Source organism: Carassius carassius, chromosome 12, assembly GCF_963082965.1.
Source record: "Carassius carassius chromosome 12, fCarCar2.1, whole genome shotgun sequence".
NCBI classification, from domain to species: Eukaryota; Metazoa; Chordata; class Actinopteri; order Cypriniformes; family Cyprinidae; genus Carassius; species Carassius carassius.
Window position 1 is genome coordinate 9,411,950 of NC_081766.1, and position 20,557 is coordinate 9,432,506.

The 20,557-nt window shown below is 37.2% G+C and overlaps 2 protein-coding genes across 4 annotated transcripts in view; one reads left to right on the forward strand and one right to left on the reverse strand.

Moving 5' to 3' along the window:
* Positions 1–20,557, forward strand: part of LOC132154697 (protein arginine N-methyltransferase 5-like) — a 463,524-nt gene that overhangs the window by 286,832 nt on the left and 156,135 nt on the right. The gene's annotated exons all lie outside the window — the stretch shown is intronic.
* LOC132154693 (uncharacterized) overlaps positions 1–20,557 on the reverse strand; it is a 158,223-nt gene that overhangs the window by 27,868 nt on the left and 109,798 nt on the right. For all 3 annotated transcript variants that reach the window (XM_059563341.1, XM_059563343.1, XM_059563342.1), the window contains exons 5-6: positions 16,316–16,483; positions 1,920–2,101 (exon numbers count right to left, since the gene is read on the reverse strand). In XM_059563341.1, coding sequence (XP_059419324.1) covers positions 1,920–2,101; positions 16,316–16,483 — 350 coding nt within the window. The remainder of the gene's footprint in view (positions 1–1,919; positions 2,102–16,315; positions 16,484–20,557) is intronic.

Sequence of the window (20,557 nt, forward strand, 5' to 3'; positions counted from 1 at the left end):
AAAGTGACATACAGTCAAGTATGGTGACCCTTACCGAGAATTCGTGCTCTGCAATTAACCCATCCAAAGTGCACACACACACACAGCAGTGAACACACACACACACACACACAGCAGTGGACAGCCATTTGTGCTACGGCACCCAGGGAGCAGTTGGGAGTTCGGTGCCTTGCTCAAGGGCCCGAGACTCGAACCCACAACCCTAGGATACTAACCAACTCTCTTCTTCCCCACGTGGGAAGGCCACTAGGCCACGTGGGTTTACCACCACTTTTTATCCGGGTATATGAAACCCTCATATTCACGAACTTTGAACAGTTACGGAAACAGCAAGTTGTAAAAAAAAAAAAAAAGAAATTTTATTCTTACATTTTTATTTCACCAAACAAAAAGCACATATTGCAGTCTGCAATAATAGAAAGCTGCGATAATTAACCCAGGATTTACGAATTTACAGTTTAAAACATCTTTTTATGAATACAAATGATTAAATGTTAAACCTGGGCTAACTATGAGCAGCGTGAAATGTAAAAAAATTCCAGTCAACAATGTAAGTTGCTAGGTTTCTAAAATATTTTTCTATGCAATAAATAAAGTGTATAAATACTTGTTAAAGTATCTGTATAAATATATGCATACTTGTTAGAATGCATTAAGGTGATAGAAATAGTGCTTTTGCAAAAGCAATGACCTGTTTAGACTATTTTGTGCACGTAGGAGGAGGAAGCCACATGCATGAAATGGACCAACAAGGAATGACAGCTTTCTTATAAATAATCCGACTCACAAGTGTTTAGCCTCACAATCAGCACGGGCTTATATATGGAGTCTTGCACAAAGATTATTAGTCAAACAGCTTCAATTTTGTTCTGTTCTTCACACAAACACAACATACAGCTTTAGTTTTTCTAGAAAATCCTTAGACTAGTTTTTATTGTGTTTTTTTGCCCTGTTTGGAGCTTGACAACCCCTGGTGACTATGAACTGTCACTGCATGACATGATGGTGAGTAAACAATGATAGAATTTAAATTTTTGAGTGAACTTTTCCTTTCAATTTATAAATGCATCATATGCCATTTCTGGTGATGTGAAGATGCCCTCAGGCGAACAATGACAGTCAGAAACTTTATCAGTAAAGAAACGTGCTCTCAGAGATGAGTGCTGTCTCATGGGACTTCTGTGTGTGGCATGCACCACACGGTGTGCCAGTGTAAATCACGCTCTTTTCTCTCGCAGCCTGTCTGATTAGCGTTTGCATGCACACAAGTGAGAGAGGATGCACAGACTTTGATCGGGCTGATTCAACATTGATTCACATCGACTATTCAGCACAGACACTCGTTTCTGGCCTTTTCTGGAGTTTTTTTTCCTTCCACTGGAGCAGATCTCCTCACGACACCTGGCAGAATGAGTAACCTGCCGCTCCTACACCAGGAACATCATCTGCTCTATGAGCCGTCTTCTGATCTCTTCCCACCTTCTATGAACCCATGCCCACACACACATACACACCTTTCCCTGCAGGACAAACCAGTGTAGAAAGTTACCAGCATGCATTGTGTTTTGGATGCAGGTCACCACTATTGTGCTGCAATTCCCATAAGGCTTCTTAACTAGCTTAGCCAGCAAGACTTTCTCGGTCAAACTGCTTCAAACAGAAATGCTGGTTGACAACCTGCACTATACTGTAGCCATATTTAGCTGACAGCCAGCAGTTGAGGTTTTTTTTACACATTTATTTTATCGGGGTGTTGAGATGTTGCCCCAAAAAGACACAAATAAAACATGTGCTTTTAAAAAACATATCTGCTACGTTTGAGGTAGACAAACCAACACCGAATTGAATCCATGCTGGCTTCAGATGGACTTTTCAGCAGGATTGCCTTTCCCCATATGTCCTGTTAACTTTCTTCCCACCTTGTTCAGAATGATCACGGCCTCTTGGTTGGCTCCGGTGATGTTAAAGGTGTCCCCTGACTCTCCGTCCAAGATGGTGTACTCTAGCTTGGCATTGTCTCCCAAGTCGGCATCTGTTGCTGAGATCCGACCCACCTCCGCCCCTGGCACCGCCAACTCTGACACAGAGAATAGCCAAGAACCTGAGAAAGGAAAAAGATTTGGACAAAAAGACGGGATGGGAAGAGAGAGAGAAAATCAATCATTTGATGCATCCTCATGCATCATATCAGTTTGATTTTCGAAAAGCTTTAAACTGAAGCATCTCGTATTTCATGTTACAGTATATCAATTATGAGTATCTCTTTTTGATTTTGGCTATTGATTGGTATCCAGTGTTAATCTTGTCGGTTCTTTGCGAAGATCTTTCAAATCCGATCATGGTAATAATTAAGTAATTGACTGTTAAACATGCTGTTAAGAAAAATATGACAGGAAAAAAATTATACATTTTATATTATTTATATTATTATTATTTTGGGAAGAAAAAAAAACGAAAACTACTAAAACTAAAACTAACAAATCTAAATACATGTGATTAATCAGATAGATAAACAAATGTAAAATTACAACTTCCATCTACACAAATAGACACAAATTCTTGAACTAGCGAACTTACATGAAAGTCAGAAAATCTTTTTTCACTTAAGTAATTTTTTTTATTCCATTCACATTTTATAAAATAAATTTTAACTATAATTTTTATATATAAAATTACATATATTTGGCTTAATGTTTCAATTTACTGTCAACTAAAATGTTAATTGCATCACCTTAAAGCAGATGCCAATTTTGACAAAGTAAAATCAATGAATTAACAAGAATTAGTAAATGTAAAAAAAAATAAATAAAAAAATAAAAATTATAAGACAAAAAATTGTACACATTGCTGGTTTTCAAAATTTCAAAAGCAAAGGCAGAACATAATAAACAATAGTAGGATTTTATTAAGGAAGAAGGATAAACACTAAACAACAATTTTCCCTTAGTTATCAGTTATAAACATCAAAATTAAAAGAAATAAACATTTGAAACATATCAGTCTGTGTAATGAATGAATATAATATAGGCTACAAGTTTCACTTTTTGAATGAAAATAGTGAAATAAATCAACTTTTTGATAATATTCTAATTATATGACCAGCACCTGTATAGTAAACATTTGGTACACACGTCACAACCAGGAACATTAAAAGTACATCTCCATTAGAAACCTTGAATCTGTGACACAACAAAACAACAGCCTGAGATGAAAGTCAAAGCTCATCACCATCACCCTATATCAGCAAACTGCACCCAAATTTGCAGAAATATAACACCAGCCATTCAAATCACTCCCTCATTAGTGTGCATCAGTTCTGCATCTGAAAAACTTAGAATTTCAGTGCAGACTGGCATGTAGTTGATGTCCTGCTGTTCTTTGATGAGGGAGAGGTGGCTGATGAGGGAAAAGTCTCCAGCACAACAAATGTTTGAGGATTCAACTTCAGAGTGGACACCGTGTCATTGCTCGGACTTTAAAACACTCTGTCACTTCTGTCAAGCAGAGGCACGTACTTCCACTTAGATGTCGCTTGCGATTCGGCACACTTCAGGCAAAATCGAGGAGAGCTGTTTGCTTTGGGATTTAAGGATTTGGCACAACAGGAATTCAAACACAGACAAACACATTACTGCATGCTCAAGGTCACACACTTCATTAAAAGGCGAGATGCCCACTGGGCATGAATAAATTACATTTTAAAATACATAAAAGCAAAAGTAATTGTATATATTCAACAGTTAAAAAAAGTTACTTGTTACTTGTAAAAAAAAATATTGTTTTTTATGCTATATTTTTAATCCTCATTTTAATTTATTCCCGTGACGGCAAAGATATTAGAAATGACTAAATTCTTCAGTGTCACATCATTCTTCAGAGATCATTTTATATGCTGATTTGGTGTTTAAGCCTTAAATATGGCCTTATTATCAATGTTGAAAACAGCTGTAATGCTTTAAACTTTTGTAGTAACTATAATACATTTTTAGAATCATTTGATGAATAGAAAGTTCAAAAGGATAGCAATGATTTAAAATAGAATTCTTTGTAACAGTAAACATTAAAACATTAAATAAAAGCATTAATTTCAGTATCATACAAAATGTGTATTAAGTACAAAATTGGCCACTTTTAAAATGAGATTCAAATTAGCCACTTAACTTTTATCTTCCACGTCCTTTTAGACAATCATGCTACTTCAGATACAATAATCAAGCAACATAACAGTGTATCCATTTGTATCTTTTAGTTACAGTTTGAAAGGACATGATGCTTCTGATCTGAAGCTATCTTCCCCTACAGCTAGCCAAAAACATTTGTCATCTTCCAGGACTTAAGACTGAGCAAACTCACTTCAAACAGGCACACACACAATGACACCCACCCGTCTCCTCATAAATCACGAATCAGGACTGAAGAGGAGCAAGAAAGCGTACGGATAATCATCTTTTTCCAAAGCAGCTTTAGCCGGCCAATCAAACAGCGTGAAGGGACAAGATCAATGTTCTGTGACTTAGAGATATAGCACTCCCCACTGGGTCACTGTAATTGTGTTCACAAGGGACAAATGAAGAGGTACCACAGAGCCTGCACAGACTCCCTTTAAAGCAAAACCTTTACTCTCAGCCTCACCTCTGCTATGAGAGACCCTGCTTGTTTTATTCTTTTAATACATTAAAAGCCACTCTAATGGGGCTGGGCTTCCCAGGGAAGGAGCAGGGATTGGCCGGTATGAGTCAGTGCCCAATGGGAGATTAAGAGCAGAGTATTTAGAGCTTTTCAATGATAGGCAGATGGAGTTAATTAGCAGGTCTTTGGATGAATACAGGTTTAGCTCAGTAAATAACATGGAGCACAATTACCTCTGGTCCACCGAGCGAGATGAGTGTGACTCAGTGTGGGCAAGACAGCATGTAGGCAAGTATAAGGATTTTGAAAAGAAACGCATTTAAATGGTAAAAAGAGTTCTCAATGGATGAATAGATGGAAAGGGGTGTATTGTTTGTAAATGAGGGGAAAACAGCTTGCTTTAAAGACATAGCGATTATAAACAGAGACGAATAGAAATGCAAAGGCAATGCAATAAGAGAGAACAGCTGGGAGACAAAAAGAAAAAGAAAATAAGAAGGAGTATAAGAAGGAAAAGAGAAAATAAGAGGCCTTATATATGGATGAGGCTTTATGTTGCTGTAGAAATGAGACCTCTGAGACGGGAGAGTCATTAAAAAAGTGTCTAGCTGGCTAAAGCTCAAGCGTTGGTTGAAAATTAGATAGAATAAAATCTGCATCCTTTTAGGACGTCAATCACTGTGGCACTTATTGAGGCAGGGTTTAAAATGAAGGATGTTTAGAGAGAGAGAATTGGCATGGCGTATCCCTTCTCTTGATCTGTCCCTTTACTGCCCTGCAGATCGACTAGTTAGCCTCTGCCAATGTTGGAATGTAACACCATCTGGATCCTGCCATAAAGTAACAACGTGGGACTAAAAAAGGTGATAAACAGATTATGTTCTATATAGTATATCCAATGGCCAATTAAATATATCACACAATTAAAAGTAAATAACATGCATAATATTAATTTGATAAGATTATCATAAAAAATGATAAATATTAATATTATAAATATTATAATACTTCGTTTGCATTCTATTTACTAAAATTATTTGATAATAATTCTAAATGATTACATTTGAGAAAATTATTTGAACTTAATAAAAAATGAAAAACATCTAAAAAAGAGATTTATTTTAGATGTGAAAATATAGATGTTCATGAAGGTAATCTGCCAAAAACAAAGTTCACAAATAAAAAAAAAGAAAGAAAATCAACCATTTGGATAAAAATGAAGATTTACTTTATTTTTTAAAACACCAGTCATCATAAACTTGCCAACTTTGTAAATAATTAGATAAAAAAAAAGAAAAAACGAAGCATCAATACAGTACATTCAATGACCAAGGATCACACGCTACCAGACTTTCAAGCCTTGTTTATAGGAGATGTGTGACAAATTAAACTTAAGTAAGTTTAACTTAAGAACTAAACTTTAAGAAGGAGGAATAATACCTGAGAAAAATAGAATATAAGGCATAGTTCATCAAAAGAGCATGCAATTAATAAAGACCCACTAAGATGATATGATAATGCAAAGGTTTCACATGATATTTGCATCCAGGTCCTGTTGTGAGGCTTAATGCATTGTAGAAGTGCTTCAGCTCATATCATGAGAATAGGTGCACAGCATCATGCAATTGAAAGAATGTTAACACTGTTCACTCATGCCCAAAGGAGGGATTCAGCACAGCAAGGATTCAGCAAAGGAGGAGTTAGCTAACTGTATATGAATACATCAAAAGACTAAATATCGAAAGTGAGAACGAGAGGCAGAGATTAAGAAATTGGTGTGGTGGCTGCAAGTGAGAACTCAATGAGAGAGATACGTGGGAAATGGGCAGTTATCCCACTCCTCAGAATGAAAGGACTGAAAGGGAAGGAAAGAGAAGTCGAAGGTGAATTAAAGAATGAGAAAAGGTGAAGATGGACATGAGAGAGATAATGTGAGGCCAAGAGCTTGTGTGTGGATGTGCATCTGTCTTCAATGACTATGTGCGGTTGCATGAGACGAAGGGATGGAGAAAGCTGAGGTACAAAGAGGGGTGGGAGACGTGTCTGTGCAACAATTATGCCATCAATTGAAGCAGAAAGCATTGAACTTTAGATGAAATATTAATAAACAGCAAAAATAAGCAGGCAAAAAAAAATGAAAACGATTAATAGGAGACTAATATAACCAATACTATTTTAATTATACTCTTCGAGGATGTGGAGCATAATTAGAGAAGTAAATTATTGGAATTATTTTTATTATCAAACTCGTTCAACATTATTTGCATCACTATTTTCTCCCATTCTGCCAGGAAGTTTAATCTGCACTAAATTAGGATGACTTGGCTTGAAACCTCCATTTACACAGCATGCACCAGTCTGGGCCAGACTGGTCTAGATGGCCTTAATTAACACTGGATTGCTCAACAATCACAGGGTAAGAGAGATTTTGTATACACTTTATCCTGCTATTACCCTGAAACACATTTTAGTTCTCGAAAGCTAAGCTACATACACTTATGTTTCTTGCTAGTAGCTACAAGATGCAAATATATATAAAAAATACTTCTATACACTATATTGTTTGAAGGCTTGGGGTCAGAATTTTTTTTTTTTTTTTTTTAGAAAATTAACTGTATTCATCAAGGAAACATTAAATTGATTGAAAGTGACAAAGAAGCCGTTACAATGTCAAAAGATTTCTATTCCAAATAAATGCTGTTTGTTTAAACTTACTATAAAAAATAAAGAGCGTATTTATTCAATTACAGTATTTTAAATTTATTTTAAATTAAAATAGAAAGTAGTTTTATTCGTTTTTTTCTGTACTGTACAGTAGCCTATATTTCATCAAATAAATGCAGACTTGGTGAACACAGGAGACTCCTTTCAAAAACATAATAAAAAATAAATAATATAATATAATATAATATAATATAATATAATATAATATAATATAATATAATATAATATAATATAATATAATATAATATAATATAATATAATATAATATAATATAATATAATATAATAATTTCAAACCTTGGATCAACCCTTGGCATATTAATATTTGTTCACATAAAGTCTTGTCAGACCTAAAACTTTGCGGTATATATATGGCCAACAAGCTTCTTAGAAGAAGAAATTACAGAAAATGAGAAAACAGACTGGGAATGCTGGCCGTTATTTCATGAGATAGAGAACGGGTGGGAAAGGTGGACAGAAAATGAGAAGGAGAAGGGACAGAGATTGTGTTTACGTCGAGACTTCACTGTTTCTGAGGTGAAATACAGGTGATGAAATCAGTGTTGTGTGCTTGCTTCGGGTTGTTAATACCTCCAGAGGACTCTCACTCTATTTCTCCCACAAAGAGCACTGGGGCTGTGGGGTAATCAAAACATACCCACACCCTCAGCTCAAATGACTTTAATATCAAATCCCTCCCTCTGTAATTCCACTTTATGTGTCCAGGCCTCCTGTTGTATATTGTGAGGCTGCGTCTGGCTCTCCTAGGACACCGCGGGTCATCTGACGAGCATTTAAATTGGCCAGGTTAGACTAACGCTCACTCTTTGCTGCAATGCTACTAACTGCTGGAATTGGATCACAGCATGCTGACCTCCATCAACAATGCCCTCAAACAGCACGGCACACTGTGCTGAATAACTAAATCCGTCCTGTGATTCAACGTGCACATAATCTAAAATAGACCTTGCCCAGAGCACCATTTCTTCAAATACTTTACTCTCCAATAACTCACCATCATATATATTTGGCATGTTAAATAATAAAAGACATCAATGCACAGGCCAGTGTCTAGAAGCACGGATGGCAAAACTTCAAAGAAATAAGCCATTGATTCACTAGTTTATGAAGCTTATGAAGTTTATGAAGTCTTTCAGTTATATGTAAGTGCCCACTCACTCCACTTTCTTTTCCTCGTCCTGGGTGAGAGAGGAAGTTGCTAGTTAGTGGTTTGGTGTGAGACCCCCGTTGTGCCGGCAGTCCAACGGCTGCATTCATCATAGAGACGGGAACATTCCCATTAGCATGGAAATCACTTCCCTCTTACCTACCCCCACCACCACTTCTATATCGCTTGTTCTCTGCCTCCATACAAAAAGAATGGCTCTAACTCCTATTATTCTGCGTGAAGGCACACTGCCAGGGTAGATGACAAGAGAAGCGAAATCGTTGACCATTTTTTCCCCCACTCCACTCCACTCCACTCCACTCTCACTGTCACCGATAGAACAACGGCCAACCTCCTGATTGATTCCATCGCTGACATTCAGCTCCAGGTTATTCCTCACAAACTCACACAATGGACCAACACTCGACAAAAAGTTTCCCTACAGCTCATATCACAGCTCCAAAGTTAGAGAATAACTGAATTTTTGTCACCCTTGTGTCAGATTTAAGAAGTTTATCTGCTGCTGGAAGAACAATGGTAAATGCAAATATTAAAATAACTACATAAACAGGCATAGGTTTATCAACTTAAAAAAATAAATAAATACTTCTCATTTCCTGTTGTTTATAGACAAAAAACTTTTTTTTGGCAGTTTTAATGCCAAGCATGACATGTTGCACACGTTGCATTAAAAACATTAAAAATTAAATATTAAGCAGGGTATAAAATTCCATGGAACCTAATTATGATTCTCTTGGAAGTGACTTCTCTTCCTTAAATATAAAGGCAGCTACTGTATTTATTTTAATTTATAAAGACGCATTATACTGTAAAAATATTTAATATAAATATTAAATGAAAATAAAAACAGGTGACACTTTATAATAACTTTCATTAATAAATCATTAACAAACGCTTAATGGATCATTAGTTTATATATTAAAGAGTTATAAACGTAAGATAATGTGTCTGTTAATGTTTTCTAATAAACTTATTAAACATTACATAATGTTTCAAGGAATTCAAGGAATATCCTGTTTAATGATATACTGAAGAGTAGTCATATTGTCATGGTTGCCAGGCAAAGGAGCTTGAAGGAGCACAGATATCATATAAACTAGCCTTTTAATAAATCCACTTTGCAAAACCCAGGAGAAAACAACCTCTTTAAATGATGGTCAGACAGGATAAGGGAACTGTGGAAAACACAGGCCTTATAAACACATGAACCGTAATCAGGGAGAACAGAAACAGGTCACGAGTAATCAAGGAATATTAAAAACACAGCTGAGACAAAAGGAACTTAAAGCAGCAAACAGGAAATACCAAATAAGGACAAACAGGAACTTAACTGAAACATACTGTACACGTGACAAATGAGTGTTAATGCAATAAAAAAAAAAATTGCACCAAAATTACAATCCGTTATGTCTTTAGCAAGCATTTAGCTAAGCGTAAACAGCCACCCTTTACACAAACCTTGTTACATTAGCTAAAAGTCCAACGCCCATAAAGATATCAAATGATTAGTAATCATTTCTAAACAAATGATGAATAGTTTATTTTTGCCATTGAGATGACTGTTCATGAAGGTACTTATTATTAGTAAACATTTATAAACATTTGAAAATGATGAATAGTTTCCACTTTAGATTGGGTACTGCAGAACATGAACAAATAATTCATAAATTGAGAGGTTGTAAACAAAGACCAACAAATGAAGATCATATAAACTGAAAGTTTACTGACATCTGTAAGCATTTCAATTTACATTAAACAATCATATATTAATTATTAGGTAATGTTTAGGAAGTTCATTCATAAATATTAGGAGGAAAATTATCTCATATTTCTATGTGAATATACTGTATATTAACTAATTATCTGTTAAGCATCATATAATGTTTGTTTATATTTTAACATTATTATTTACTTATTTATGTATTATTAATTTATACTGTTTTTCTCTAAAACTTTTTAGTGGACATCCTAGCAGCCTAACCCAAACTAAACTTGAAGATCAGAGTCCTGTAGCAAAACCAGCTGAGAATCTCGTTCTGATGTTGAAAGCTTAGAATTGCACAAGAAAAAAGTAAAGGTTCTTTCAGAGATAATTTGGCCTCTTGAGAAAAGCAGGTCTTTTTGATCTAGTGATTGAAACCTCAAAAAGGATTTGCAGTGCTACCCTACTATATTTTTCTCTCATTAATGACACTAAACCAGCTTACAGTCACTCCTGGATGTCTTTGACATTTCACCTCGAATGTCCTCTTCCTGGATCCGTACGTAAAGTGTAAGTGAGTGGCCACAAAGATGCAGTCATCACCACAAATGACCGTGGTGCAACCAGTGCTTCATGTGGAACCAGGGACCATCCAATCCCAGCTCTAATTGGGCGCTGTGATACGACAGAGCGATTTCAGAGACGTTTTCATGCCCCACTGCTATCTATAGCCCCCCTAGGAGACCCCACAGGCAGCCAGTGAGTCAGAAGCGTTTTGCTTGCTTGCCTTATTCATACCAAACCCAATCAGCTGAATCAGTCAACAAATTATTCAATCAGAACACATGGCTGAGCACCTCTCTGGCAAACTGATTTGAGGAAATGGACAAAGACTAGTCCACGTGTCACAGATAAGAAGCCGCCAGCACACCAAGAAGGCACATCTTCTGTGTTTCTGAGCGCAGAGTGAGATGAAAACAAGTTTGATTACAGCGGGCAGAAACAGCCAAGATGAGGCTGATAGTGCTCCTCTCATCCCTTCCTTCCTTCCTTCCTTCATCCCTCCTTCACGCTTGGAGAAGCCACCCCAGGGACACATCTTTACAGATTCAGACACGCATTCTGCGTCTTTATCAGTTTACGTTAGAGCTGTAGTCAAGTTCAGCTTTGTCGAGTCCAAGTCAAGTCCAAGTCCAGGACTAGTCAAGACCGAGTCCAAAGAGGTTCGAGTCCAAGTCAAGTCCAAGTCCAAAAGTTTCGAGTCCAAGTCAAGACCGACTCCAAATGAGAGAAAAAAGGGTCCTCTTCAAGACCACATACTTAACTACTGATAATGTATGTGATGTGAGAGACAGCATATCTCCTATTCTAAGAAAATAATTTTACATTATTATTTGTAATGATCAAAAAGCATGTGCAAAGTAACAACTCTGTAGGACAGGGGTCTCCAAACTAGATCCTGGATGGCCAATGTCCTGAAAAGTTTAGCTCCAACTGGCCTTAACACACCTATCTGGAAGATTCTAGTGTGTCTAGTAAGAGCTTGATTAGCTGGTTCAAGTGTGTATAATTAGCGTTGGTGAAATAAAATATATTAAAATAAAATATATTTCAGATTCATACTTTTCAAGGGCCTTCTCTTCCTTTGGGGCCCTGGTAATCAGTACTGGTTTTACCCCCAGTCCGACCCTGGGAGCTAAACTATAAAGGACACTGGCCCTCTAGAACAGAGTTTAGAACTGTGAGGTCAAATTATTTGTATGTACTTTATTTTCATTTTATTTACTTAATAATGCTGCTTTTGCTGACATTATGTCTGTGGTCAAAAATTAAAATGACTGATGCCTTGGCAAAGTGCACATACACATGCAAAGCTCGGAATATGACAAATGTGCGCGGCAAGGCTAGAAGGGATACGTTTGGCTCTACTGGGTATGCGCACATAAATACAATGAAATTTTGTCATATTGTACTAGTGCTTGCATAGACTAGGCGAGCGCTGTTGAAAACAATCAACTACTCCAGCATGCATTAACCATAATGCATACAAAGTGTTTGCAAGTACGACGTGACTTTTAGAATTACAATATTGCGTGGAGCTGGAAAATGTGCGCATTGAATTGATTCAGTCGTGTTCAGATGATCACTAAACGTTTGTCATGACATCTCTCTGCTTGCATGATAAATATTATTTTAGAAATTAATAATTATTTTAGTTTAACACCACATACTTGTTCAGTGATAACTACGAAAAAAAAGATAAGTCATAACAGTCTTATCAAGTAACTGTACAACGTTGTATCCGAATGCAGATACGAAAAATGTTGTGATTGTTACAGATACAAATACTGGCTGTTACATGAAAATTTAAATGTGTAATGTCATAATTATAAAGTTTTAAAAGTTGCATAAGGCTATACATTAATAATTGTTTATTAATAAAAAAAAAAACTATTTAATGTGTTTTCATTTACAATAGCATGAACCACGAGTAGTCGAGTAACTCAAATTTTTTTTAATAAAAAAATCAACTAGTAGAAATCAGTAGTCTTGAAACCCCTATACTGTACAACATTAATTACTATTTCGTTATTGTAAAGGGTACGTTTAAGGCTATCTAGGTGTAGACATAAATAAAACAATCTTACAGGTAGAAAATTACCTCTGTAGCCTTGCAAACGCAGGCTACAGAGTGCTCTGGAAAAAAGGAGAAAGCGGCACGCCTAGTGTTTCCACACGTTTTCAGTCGCGACATCATGCAAATCTGGTTTTGTTTTGAAGAAGACATTTTTTATTGTATTTTTTTGCTGGACTCGGTCGAGACCAACTAGAACACTTCGCGAGTCCAACGGCCAAGTCCGAGACAAGTCCGAGTGCAAATGCAATGAGTCCGAGACAAGTCCGAGACGATAGAAAAATGTCTCGAGTCCGGACTCGAGTACTCCAGCCCTAGTTTACGTGTGGCGAAAACACATATATATAACCTTATGGGATTGGTTGAGGCCTGCAAATACAAAATAGCCAAAGACGCTCACTGCCGGTGGGAGGCCAAACTGAATAGAATTAATTGTGAAGGTACTTTCATTTTAATTGAGTGTTCAGGACACCAAAGCAACAACCAAGAGAAAAAAAAATGCTTAAAACACTCCCACACATGCAAACCTTTTTTTGGTCGTGCATAAACCCTCTTTGCTCTCAACATCAGACACATAGCTGAGACACCAAGCAACTAATTCTTTACATTTCATGCTTCCTTTACCTTCTAAATGGATTTCCAGCAGAGGCTGAGATGAGTTTACAGGGTGCATCTTAGTTACATCCAAACTGTGGCATTTTATAGCCATTATTCTCAAGAGGACATATGCATCAGTTCCGATCGCCACTTGAGGCCAAATGAGCTTTATGCTTTGATGAGAGTGTAAATAAATAGGCTTGATGATCCACTGAAAGAGCAGACAGTAAGTGTTTTGATGAACAGTATTATATCACCGGTTTGTGCCGCTGACCAATGCAGAGCCTTTAAAAGCAATGCCAGCTGAGGGTAGAAGGGTGAGAAGGGCTGCAAAGGGTTGAGAAAATAAATTAATATATCAAGGATATGCATGGAAAGCCAAAGAGCAAGAGGGAAGGATGCCGAATGAAATTGAGCCCTTAAGGGTTGATGATAAAACCTGTCACCTCCGAGTTTCTCCATCTCCAGCCATCCTCTCTCCTCCCTCATCCTGATGAACTGTCGGACGTGTGTATGTGACATGAATGTGTATGTGTGTGAAAAAAGAAGCTGATGTGTGTTCCTTTGAGTACGCACGTGAGTCTCCTCTCATGAGCCAGTCGGTGAGTGTGTAAATGGCATGTGTGAGAGATGAAGAAAGAGATGGTGAACAAACAGATGGAATAACACAGTTTCTACACTGGACACGAGCGGAAAAACATAATCGCTCCCATTATAATCAATGACAGCTTCAGTTGCACTGCCCTGCAAGTTGAAGAACGCCCTTTTCTATTTTTGACGCACTGCAGAGCTACTCTAATCCCATTTTTCCTTCTCATCTGAAAATAAATTAATAGCACTGAACTCACAAACGTATGTAAACAGACTACAAATTTTTATAGTAAAGTTTTAACAAAACACAATAACTTCAATGTTTGTTTCCCTTTAATGCCTCATTAAATCAGTCATAATTACTGTGATCACTCCACCCCATATTTGGACAACTGTGCTAATTCAAGAGCCAATGCATGCATAAAATTGATTAGAATAAATTGTGTAAATCTTGAGTTTAAATTAAAAAGATGTCATTTAATAAATATTAAAATTCATTTAAAAAATTAGGTAACACTTTATTTTAAGGTGTCCTTGTTACACGTTACATGTACTTACTTTTATTATAACAATAATTATGCATAATTACAAGCAAGTAACTCTAATCCTAACCTTATAGTAAGTACATGCAGTTAATTAATATTACTCAGTACTTAAATGTATATATACACTGTAACAAGGCCCCCTTAAAATAAAGTGTAACTAAAAATTAAATAGAAATACAACTAAAAAAATATTTATATATTTAATTATAATATTATACCTCCGTTTGGTTGATTCTGCATTAAATCACTGTCAGTTAACAGCCTTTAGTGAACATTCATTCATGTCATGCAGCGCATACTGTAACACATAAAAATTACCTACTAGGGTAGGTAAAAAATGTTTAAAAGATTTTGATCAAAAATACAGTAAAACAGTAATATTCTAAAATATAATTACAATAATTATACATTTTATAATATAAATATCTTTACTGTCAATTTAATGGATAATTTTTTTATAATAATAATAATAATAATAATAAAAATTTCTTCAACAACAAAAACAAAATAAATCTAACTGACCCCAAAGTTTTCAACAGTAGCTTTACTCTTTAGCTTTACCATTTAAAAGTTTAGGGTCAGTTAGATTTTCTTTGTTTTTTAATTTTTAATTGAATTTGTCAAATACAACAAAACAAACCAAATCAATAGTGTAAATATTCAAATGTTTAATGACTTCACTGTTGCAAAGCTCACAGCTGAACATTGTTGACATGCAGCTTCAAAGCTTCCAGTGCAGACAGAATGTAATAGATTACTTAAAAGTGTTAGTGGGCACAGAGACACACATATACAGGCAGACACACACTCCCGTAAATAAATTCCATTCTCTGAGCAGAGTTAAGCTGTCCCTTTTCTCGTGTCACCATCACCTTTTCCTTCCCATCTCCATCTCCCCGTCAGCCTTTATTTTGTTTTTGTTCTTTTTAGCTTACTTGCTCTGTCTGTGAACAAATTATGGTGATTATCATTTAGTTTTTTTTATTCTTAAACTCCCTCTCTTCTTTTGCTATCTTTGATTTTTCCGCCTTCCCTCAATGTCCTTGTTTCCCCTTTCCTTCTCTCTTGTACTTTCACTCTACATCTGTAACCAGCAGACACTTAGGGGAAATACATTTGTAAAATTTATGATGAACCCTTCTCAGTATCGTTTTTTTTCTTATCTCGTCAACTCATAAAAAAGACACTGATCTTAACAGGCGTACCTATGTAGTCATCCGCCAAACAATCTACACAGCCATCCATCACCGGCACAGTGCACTGCTCTGCTCCTCTCAGATGCCCAACACGGCAGCCAAGGATGTTAAAACTACATAAACCAGCTCAAGTCCCCCTGCACCTGAGTCTGCATCTATTATACCGAGGGATGCATCAGCCTTGGCGCTCCCTGCAACATTCTTCAAACGTAATTGCAATGGTCAAAACAGCTCCCAAAACGGCTGTAATTTGTTTGCTTTTATCTGAAGCGAACTCCCGGAGAGATTTCTAAATCGGCTTCCAAATACGAAGAGATTTACCCAACCTCGACTAGTGAACCTGAACATCTACCTGGGTGAGACTTTGATATATTTTCCCCACACATCTTCAGATAATCTCACCCCGGTAAAAAAACTAAAACAAAAAAGATGAGAATGTGAAGGGCATAGCTGATGCTGGGAGAGAAAGGGCCCTGCTTTGACCGTATGGATGTGTAAAGTTACTCACTTTGTACGAAGTGAGGAGGGTTGTCATTGACATCCGTCAATCGTACAGTAACTGTTGTCGTTCCTGACAGGCCGCCGAGATGGCCTCCCATGTCTTTGGCTTGCAGGACCAGTAGATACTGATCCTGCACTTCTCTGTCTAGATCTGGAACTGCAGTACGCAGGATGCCTGAGGGAGAAAGAGAGACAAAGACAAAGAGAGAAGCACATCACAAATTCAATCAACTCCTCGAATCAAATCATTTCCGTGTGTTCTGTGACCACAAACTTGTAGAAACGCATCCCAGCGGACAAGGTCACCCATGCGAAACTCCTACCATAGGAAAACAGTCTATGGTAGAGGTTTATTAAAATGTCACAAGGAAATGTAACTGTGGATGCATGCTGTGGATAAGAAGAGACCTTTTTAGAATGCTATGGCTCAGAATTGGAATTCCTGCTAATGAGTCAAAAAGAATGCCATGCAATGCATATAGGACAGAATTAGGTTAATATCCTTGATTAGCATTCACAAACCTCCAGGAGAAAAAGCCCTCTCATTCATATTAGCGTGAGGTCCACAAATGTCAACAAAATTAATTAGGTTTCATTAGACGGCCAAATGGAATCAAAACACGAAGGAAGTCCATTATCCATACCGACAGAGACACAATGCACTTCTGCACAAACATTCGCACAATGGATCTCTGCGAGCAGTAAAATTCATTTTTTACTTTCTCACTCCTTCTCCCTGCCTCATTCTTTCTAGCCTGTCATACACACAAATACCCATCATTCTGCTCACAATACTAACACTCACACATAGAGATTGGCCACACAGTCCCACTGTGTGTAGAATCACACTGTGCTCACTTCTGCCAATTCCACTCTACAGCACAAAGAAGCAGGAGTGATTTTTCAAATGACTACAGCCCCCCTGTAACCCTGAATAAAAGCCTCTATCATGCCTCCGGGTCACAAACCAGACCCTCCGACATGCACAGAGGCAGAACGCAGAGGCCGGGCCGTTGTGTCATTTAAACTTGCCATTTAAAGGAAAGTTCACCCAGAAATTCTGTCATCATTTACTCACCCCCATGTCGTTCCGAACCCACATGCTGTTTTATTCTGTGAAGCTATTTTAAGACTCTTTATGGAGCTACAGTACACATTCAAAAGTTTGGGGTTATTTTTTATGTTTTTGAAATAAGTCATTTATGCTCACCTAGGCTGTGTTTATTTTATCAAAAAGATTATACAAATTTCAAATAAAATGCTATTTTTATTTCAATATATTTGAAATAAAAACATCCTGAATTTTCAGCAGCCATTATTCCAGTCTATTGTTAAAGGACATAATTGTAACATGCTGATTTGCCAATTTTCTTATTATTATCAAATGTTTAAAACACAGATATGCTGTTGAATTTTTTTGTAGAAACTGTGACGCATTTTTTCAGGATTCTTTGATGAATTGAATGTTCAAAAGAACAGCATTTATTTGAAATATAGATTTTGTGTAGCATTATAAATGTTGTTACTGTCATTTGTGAATTGTGAATTTAATGCCACCTTGCTGAATACAAATATTAATTACTTTAAAGAAAAAATATCTCACTGACCCAAAACTTCTGAATGCTAGTACATATAATGGCGCTAAAAAGAGCTATAGAAAACGGTATAAAAATTAGCACATATGACATGAAGTCATACAATATCTTTAGGTGTGGTGACATTTAAGTCAACGGATTGCAAGAAGGTTGCTTCAAACTATTAAGTAACAAAAAAAAAATTTTATAAAGAAGAAAACAAATAAAAAATGAAACGCGCCTATCAACACCAAAAAGAATTCTCAAAATTTGGTGCTCAACAAAAATAAAAACTTCACACAAGGTCCTAAAGAAGATATCTAATTTCAGTCACTAAACACTGTATATAACCCTCAAGAACAATTTATCAAAAATTAAGAAAGTTAGAATTATCCTTGAATTTGGAAGCAGATGCAGGCTAGATGTAAGCTTTGGTGGTGTCAATGAAAAATGACTTGCAAATCTCATGCATATCATATGACTGGGAATATGACACACAAGTCTAGGGACTACTTTTTATGCAGCTTTTATGGTGTTCTTTTTTTTAAGTTTGGTCACTAAAATGTTATCATACGGCAAAAGCTGCACTAAGATTCTTCAACACATTTTATTGTGCTTTCCACTCAAAATATAACAGGATACAGATTTGGAATGACAAGAAGATGATTAAATGATGACAGAATTTAACCATCCCTTGAACAGTTCACAAACCTGTGGTGGCGCCCCACTTTGAAGCATTTTGCTTTTTTCACAGCCCTCAGAAGTGTGATTTGAGTTAGTGTTTTGCAGCATTTGTTAAAAGTGCAGCAGCTCAAGCGGTATGAATATATTTCTGCCAAGTCAGTCTGGATTAACGAGCATTGAGGAGAGGGAGAGAAGAACTGGGAAAATAGGAAGGAGCAAAGAACCAGAGGGATGAAGGGATGACAGAGTGAGGAGGAAACTTACGGAAATGATTACGGATTTGAAGGGAGAGAGCGTGGTGCTAATGGCTGATCAGGGACTGAGACCGGCCTAAAGATAGTATATCATGAAACTGAAGGCTTTCTATTTCACAAAAAAAGCATTTTAATGCGTTTTTCAATGACACTTATTCTCATCCAGTCCTTCAGACTTGAATGACAAGTCAAGAAAGATGTTAACAAACACTTGAAGTGGTTCTTCAATTTCTCATAAATTTTTTATCTCATCTCTGATCTCATCATGTTAGTAGTATCTACAGTATACTGTTATTGAGTTACTGTTATTGCAGACTTTGCAGACAAAGGCCTTTTTTGGCACTTTTATTGACAGTACATTAGAAACAAAATGAAGGTCAAAAGATGGGGGAATCCGATCAAAACTCACACTGGCTGCATGAGCACCATGGCACGTGTCGAACACCTGCACTATACAGTTCTGAAAAGATCCTTAATATTTGCACTAACCACCAAAAACACACACACCATAAACACACCTCTGGAGCAGTGGGCAGCCACAGTTGGGTGTTTTGTGCCTTGCTCAAGGGTCATGCTATTGAAGGTGGGGGGGGGGGTGAACGTTCAGTGGAGGGACAGAATTCTATCAGGTTTCATTAAAAATATTTTTATTTGGGTTATGAAGATGAATGAAAGTCTTATGGGTTTGGGATGACATATAACTTAAAGGTTCCAGTCTCGGGACGGGCAGGGATTGTAGGTGGGGAGAGTGAATGTACAGTGCTCTCTTCCACCTTCAATAGCATGACCCTTGAGCAAGGCACAAAACACCCAACTGGTCCCCGGGTTCTGCAGCAAAAATGGCTGCCCACTGCTCCAGAGCTGTGTTCATGGTGTGTGTGGTTTTGGTGGTTAGTGCTGATTTGAGTGATCTATGCATTGCTAAATACAGTTAAATAACATTAACACTGTTTTTGCATAACTTGGCAAATTTACTGGTTGTTACTGAAATGGCACACAATAAAGTTATTTTGATAATTAATTTTAACAGGTTTTAATTAAACTTAACACATCACATATCTCAAATTTCACGTCAAGCCTGTTTTTCACTTACACTGTTGTCTCCTTGGTAACCAAGTAAAATAATTGTTGAAACAATCCCTATGTTTAACAACAAACCCCTATTCATAAAGTGAATAAAAGGCTAAATTAAATCTGTTCATCATATAAAGCAATCATGTCTCTTCAGAACACCTGTGTGACGAGTGGGGCGGGGCCGAGGGACATGGGAGCGAGGCCGGGGGAGTGATTGGAGATGAACTACACCTGTTCGTCCCACCGGTCTCGAGGCCCATGGAGGAGATGGAAGGATATAAAACTGGAGCGACGACAGTGAAGGACGAGAGAGGACCAGGCCTGGGCTTTTAGTTGTGTTTTGGTTTTTATTTTATGCGCACCAGTCGTCCGTGAGGGGCTGGTGCGCTGTTTTGTGTTTATTTTGTTATTAAAATGTTTTTGATTGTCCGCCGGTTCCCGCCTCCTTCTTCCGGATGAATATGAAGGTTGATTCATTACAGTGGTGCCGAAGCCCGGGAGAAGGAGGGACGCGCTGCTGAAGATCCCTCGCCGCTGTGGTGAATCCGCGGTGCCATCGAGCTGGCGAGGAGTGTGCCGCCATGGACGCTCGAGGCGGTGGACTGGAGCGAGTTGCCGGGGACGGGCGAGCTCGCTACCGGCCGCCCACGATGTGGAGAGACG